General features: G+C 43.2%; 1 protein-coding gene across 18 annotated transcripts in view; it reads left to right on the top strand.

Moving 5' to 3' along the window:
• The first annotated feature begins 594 nt into the window (after positions 1-594).
• Positions 595-6000, top strand: part of ZNF182 (zinc finger protein 182) — a 31131-nt gene continuing 25725 nt past the window's right edge. For 3 of the 18 annotated variants that reach the window (XM_016943298.4, XM_063804440.1, XM_063804436.1), the window contains exons 1-3: positions 639-771; positions 973-1167; positions 2024-2082. In XM_016943298.4, the coding sequence (XP_016798787.1) occupies positions 2068-2082 (15 nt within the window). In that variant the 5' untranslated portion in view covers positions 639-771; positions 973-1167; positions 2024-2067. Of the gene's footprint in view, positions 772-972; positions 1249-2023; positions 2083-6000 lie in introns of those variants that run through there. The other 15 variants (XM_063804446.1, XM_054676795.2, XM_063804439.1 and 12 more) reach the window with 8 other exon arrangements.

Below are 6000 nucleotides of genomic sequence, written 5' to 3'. Positions count from 1 at the left end.
CCTGGCCAAGGAGGCCCTACAGCACCTGGCCCCAGCCTACACCCCCTACACTCCCAACACACTGACACTGTCTACTCATCCAGAAAAAGCAACCTGTTAGCCACCACTTAATATACCCCTTCACCCCCGGTGTGTGTGTCCCACATCGCCATTTATTTTTCAGCTTGTTTGTCTGCATACCGACCCACCGTCCTTCAAACGCTACAACGTAAACTCCCAGTCCTGGCCACTGGATGAAGCCAGTGGCTTTTCCCTACCTCCTACTCTTTGTGCACGCAGAGCAATTTAGCCACGCATCCCGCCTTCCCGTTATTTTACACCTGCAACCCTGTTGCTGCCCTCCAAGTTCAAAGTGCGAAATTGCCGCCTGCTAGAATCTTTTCCTTAGTTGTGCACTTCCCCTCCCCGCCCTGCCGTAAGAAAATTGGTGTCTGAAGTCTTAGGAGTGCCTGCCTCTGCATAACTAAGTAAACAACCGCTTTGCGACGCAGCCCCAGCAGCAAAAAGACACGGTGGTCACGGCCATCTCGCCTGGAGCAGTGACGTCACCGGCAAGGCTACCTTCCCTCTGCGCCTGCGCTGTGGCCCCATGTTGACTATTGGCGGACGGGGTCTCAAAGGCGCCACTGAGCGTGCGCAGAACCGACCCCTGCAGCCGTTTAGGCTGCGGTGCCAAAGAGTCGGTCCCGAAGCGGAAGTGCTTGTTGGGGCCAGGCTTTGTAACGGTCTCCTGAGCAGCGAGCAGAAAATCTGTTATCGAGAGAGAGTGAGGTTGAGGGGGCAAGTGCTAGGGGTCGTGGGCTGAGTGATGGGGAGTTCTGTGGGATGAGTGAAGTGGGAGTTGGGGGTTGAGTGATGGGGGACCGAGAGGTCAGTGGACGAGGTTCTAGGGGCTCACTGGTGAACAAAGTTATGAGGGCTAAGCAGGATTAAATGGGGCTTATTAAACTTTGACTTTTACACATTTTCCAGCACAGTGACCTGCCCCTAAGGGTTCATGCGCATCCCTCAGACCCCTCTTTAGACGCGCCCCGCTTCTCCCTCTGCCCTCTCCCCTTGCCCAAGCCCCGAGGTGGGGGCCTGGTGTGGATGCTCCGGCCGAAGTGAACCTGCACCCCCGCACCCGAAGGCCTCTTTCCGGCTCCTGGGCAAGGCGGCCCCGGTGAGGTGAGCAGAAGGAAGGAGAGGCACCTGCGAGGTCTCACCTGACCCCGGGCCTCGCCCAGAGTTGGGGGCCTGGGAGGAGGGGTAGGTGCGGGGTCTGAGGGAGATGGGGGTAAAATGTAATTGGGATAATAGTTTTAGAGTGTAGTTTTTTTTTTGGCATTTAATAAATAACATTTGAATTATAGATTAATTCTGAAATAGAGAAAAAGAAAATCAACAGGAACTAATTCTTCCCCCACACATTTAAATGTCCGTTTTTAGACATTTTTGGTGTGTATAGGGGTATGCCTTTTAAACATTTAACATATAACTTTAAAATGGATTCCCGCAGTTTTAAAACCTACTTTGTAATTCACCTTAAGATTTTTTTGTACACCTTTTAAAAACGTTTAGTTGAGATACATATACCACAAAGTGCATAGATACTGTACAGTTCCATATAACGCTTTTAACAGCTTTGTAGCATTTTATCTTTTATATTTTGTTATTATTAATCCCTTATGGGTCATAGAGGATCGTTTAAGTTTGGCATTATTGAAATCAATGCTGAGACGTGGGTACGTGCAGAGAAATTATGATACATTATGATAAATTATTTCCTTAAGGAAAATACCTACAAATACACTTTATGGGTCAGTACACAATTTAATATACGTGTATATAAAACCTTTTGTGTTCAATGTTCACATGAAGACTGAATAATACACAGATTGTTAAAATCACATGGTTGCCCAGACTCTTCCAGAGAGCAGTCTGATGGCCAGCTGATGTGAGGGGATTGCTAGGCAGCTAATTCTGGGCACTGAAAGTCTGATGGGGTCTCCTCATCTGCTGTACTCTTCTCCACTTGTTCCAGCTCGGCCGTCACACATCTCTGCTTTTTCCCAAGAAGAGCAGGAAATGGCCAAACCCCAGGTAAGTATGTTGTCTGTTTCTTCATTCCTCTATTTTACTGTGGATGTGACGAAATATGTGGAAATCCCTGCCATAAAATAGGAAAGTATTTGTAAGTAAGGATTAGGATCAGGCAAAATAAGAGACAACAGATCAAGGCCAAGTTAGAATGTAGAGGTGTGCAGGACTCAGGGTGTAACAGATATTGATGTTGGGCTGTCAGTTTCTCTTTGAGCCTTCTGGTAGCCAAAGGGAAACATAACCAGTACCTTGGCTCACCTTACTCATCAGGAGAGAGCACACAGCCTTCATGGGAAGTCAAGGTTGCCTGGAATTGTGTTTAAAGGTATTTCTTTGCTGGGTCTTCATGTGGATAGTGCAGTTGCCCTCAACCACAGCCTGGTGACAAATGCTTTCCTGCAGATATGTGCTACAGCTTTCCTCAGTGAGCTGGAGACATCATGTCAAAATGTAACTTGGGAATGAAATCTCTTAGGGAACCTGCTTGTCTTTCCAATGATTTTCCTGAAGCAATTTTCTTAGTCGGACTTTGAATTATCTTTTGTCCAAGAGACAAAATTTTTTCAGATACCTGCAGCCCACCATATTTTTTCTTTCACTTTAAACATTTTTATTTTTTAAATTAACATACAGTGAAATTGATTTTTGTTAGATTGGTGTAACTAATCTATAGGATAGATAATAGTTTCATCACCCCCAAAAAACTCCTTCATGCTACTCTGTTAATAGTCATATCTTCCCCAACCTGTAACCTCAGCCAGCGGTAGGTCTGTTCTGTGTCACTGTAGTTTTGTCTTTTCAAGAATGTCATATAAGTGAGGTGTCATGTATTATGTAACCTTTTCTCTCTGAGATGATTGATTTATATGCAATTGAAAGAATAATACAGAGAAATCCTGTGTACTCTTTTCCTAGGTTCCCCCAATGATAACATCCTGCAAAAACCATAGTACAATATCAAAGTCAGGATGTTGACATTGATATGGTCAAGCCCCATCATCGCAAGGATCCCTCAAATTGTCCCTTGTAGCCACAGCCACTGCCCTTCCTCCCCCATACCCATTCCTAAACTCTTGGCAGCTACAAATCTGTTTTCTGTTTTGGGAATTTTGTCATTTCAGGAATGTAATAGAAATGGATCGTATGGTATGTGACCTTTTGGGATTTGTTTGTTTGTTTCCACTCAGCACAATTCCCTGGAGATTCATCAAAGTTGTGTGTGTCAGTAGTTGTTTCTTTGTTATTGCTGAATAGTAGTCCATGGTATAAATGTACCACAGTGTATTTATCCATTCACCTGTTGAAAGACATTTGCGTTATTTCCAGTTTTTGGCAATTATGAGTAGAGCTACTTTAAACAATCATGCACAGGGTTTTGTGTGAACATAGGTTTTCATTTCTGTGGAGTAAATATTGGATTACTAGGTCATATGGTAAGAGTATGTTTAACTTTTTAGGAATCTGCCAAATTATTTTCTAGAGTGGTTGAACCATTTTTCATTTCTCCCAGCAATGTATGAGTTCCAATTGTTCCATATTTTTGTCAGTACTTGGTATTGTCAGTATTTTTTATGTAGTCATTTATCTCATAATGATTTTAATTTGCATTTCCTTAATGGTTAAAGATGTTAAGCATCTTTATATATGCTTATTTATTTTTGGTCTATCCTCTTGATGAATGTCTGTTCAAAAGTTTCCGCCCATTTTTCAATTGGATTTTCTTGCTGTTGAGTTTTAAGAGTTCTTTATATATCCTTTACACAGGTCCTTTGTCAGATACATGGTTTGTAAATGTTTTCTCCAAGTGTATTGCTTGTCCTTTTCCTCTCATAACATTGTTGTTTGCAGAGCAAGAATTTTTAATTTGGAAAATTTCCAATTTATGAATCATTTATTTATGGGTCATGCCCTTGGTGTCATGTCTAAGAACTTTGCCTAACACTAGGTCATGAAGATTTTCTCCTATTGTATAATTTTATAGTTTTAGATTTTACATTTAGATAGATGATTCCTTTTGCATTAATTTATTTTTTGAGATGGAGTCTCACTCTGTTGCCCAGGCTAGAGTGCAGTGGCGCCATCTTGGCTCACTGCAACCTCCACCTCCTGGGTTCAAGTGATTCTCGTGCCTCAGCCTCCCGAGTAGCTGGGACTACAGGCATGTGCCACTACACCTGGCTAATTTTTATATTCTTAGTAGAGACAGGGTTTCACCATGTTGGCCAGGCTGGTCTTGAACTCCTGACCTCAGGTGATCCGCCCACCTCGGCCTCCCAAAGTGGTGGGATTACAGGCGTGAGCCACCGCGCCCGGCTCTTTTGCATTAATTTTTGTATAAGGTATGAGGATTAGGTCAGGTTTCATCATTTTGCATACGGATTTCCAATTGTTCTAACCCCAATTGTTGAGAATTTTTTTTTGCTTTATTATTTTATTATTTAATGTTTTAATTTTTTTTTGAGATGGAGTCTTGCTCTATTGCCCAGGCTGGAGTGCAGTGGTGCGATCTCAGCTCACTGCAACCTCCGGCTCTCAGGTTCAAGCAATTCCCCTGCCTTAGCCTCCTGAGTAGCTGGGACTACAGGCATGTGCCACCACGCCTGGCTAATTTTTGTATTTTTAGTAGAGACGGGGTTTCACCATGTTGGGCAGGCTGGTCTCGAACTGCTGACCTCAGATGGTCTGCCTGCCTCAGCCTCCCAAAGTGCTGGGATTACAGGCGTGAGCCACTGTGCCCAGCCTTATTATTTTAAATTGACACATAATAATTATACATATTTATGGGGTATACTGGGATGTTTTGGTAAATGTCTACAATGTGTAATGATCCAATCAAGATAATTAGCATATCCATCTCAAACATTTATTTCTTAGTATTGAGAACATTCAAAAATTTCTAGCTATTTGAAAATATGCACTAAATTGTTGTTAATTATGGTCACCCTACAGTGTTGTCGAATGCTAGAACTTATTCCTCCTATCCAGCTGTACTTCTGTATCTGTTAACCAACCTTTGGCTACCCACCCCCCAACCCTTCCCTGCCTCTAGTAACCACTGGTCTTCTATGAGAACAACTCTACTTGTATGAGAAGAATTTTTTAAGCTTCTGCATATGAGTGAGCACATGCAGTATTTATCTTTCTGTACCTGGCTTATTTTACTTAGGATAATGTCCCCCAGGTTCATCCATTGTTGCAAATGGCAGAATTTCCTTCTTTTTTTTTTTTTTTTTTTTGAGATGGAGTCTTGCTTTGTCACCCAGGCTGCTTGGCTCATTGCAACTTCTGCCTCCCAGGTTCAAGTGATTCTCCTGCCCCAGCCTGCTGAGTAGTTGGGATTACAGGCACCTGCCACCACGCCTGGCTAATTTTTGTATTTTTAGTAGAGGCGGGGTTTCACCATGTTGGCCAGACTGGTCTTGAACTCCTGACCTCAGGTGATCTGCCTGCCTTGGCCTCCCTAAGTGCTGGGACTATAGGCATGAGCCACTGCTCCCGGCCTGAATTTCCTTCTTTTTAAAGGCTGAATGATAGTCCATTGTGTATATATGCCACATTTTCTTTATCTGTTCATCCACTGATGGAAACTGAGGTTGATTCCATAACTTGACTGTTGCAAATAATGCTGCAATAAACATGGGATTGTAGATATCTCCTTGACATCCTAATTTCAGACCCTTTGGATGTATACCCAGGAGTGATATTACTGCATCATATGGTGATTCTTTTTTTTTTTTTTTTTTGAGACGGAGTCTCGCTCTGTCACTTAGGAGTATAGTGGTGCGATCTCGGCTCACTGCAACCTCTGCCTCCTGGGTTCAAGCAATTCTTCTGCCTCAGCCTCCCGAGTAATTGGGATTACAGGCGCCCGCCACCACGCCCAGCTAATTTTTTTGTATTTTTAGTAGAGACAGAGTT

The sequence above is a fragment of the Pan troglodytes genome, chromosome X, assembly GCF_028858775.2.
Source record: "Pan troglodytes isolate AG18354 chromosome X, NHGRI_mPanTro3-v2.0_pri, whole genome shotgun sequence".
Classification (NCBI taxonomy): Eukaryota; Metazoa; Chordata; class Mammalia; order Primates; family Hominidae; genus Pan; species Pan troglodytes.
Note: the sequence above shows the minus strand (reverse complement) of the source record. Positions and strands in the feature narration are given on the sequence as shown.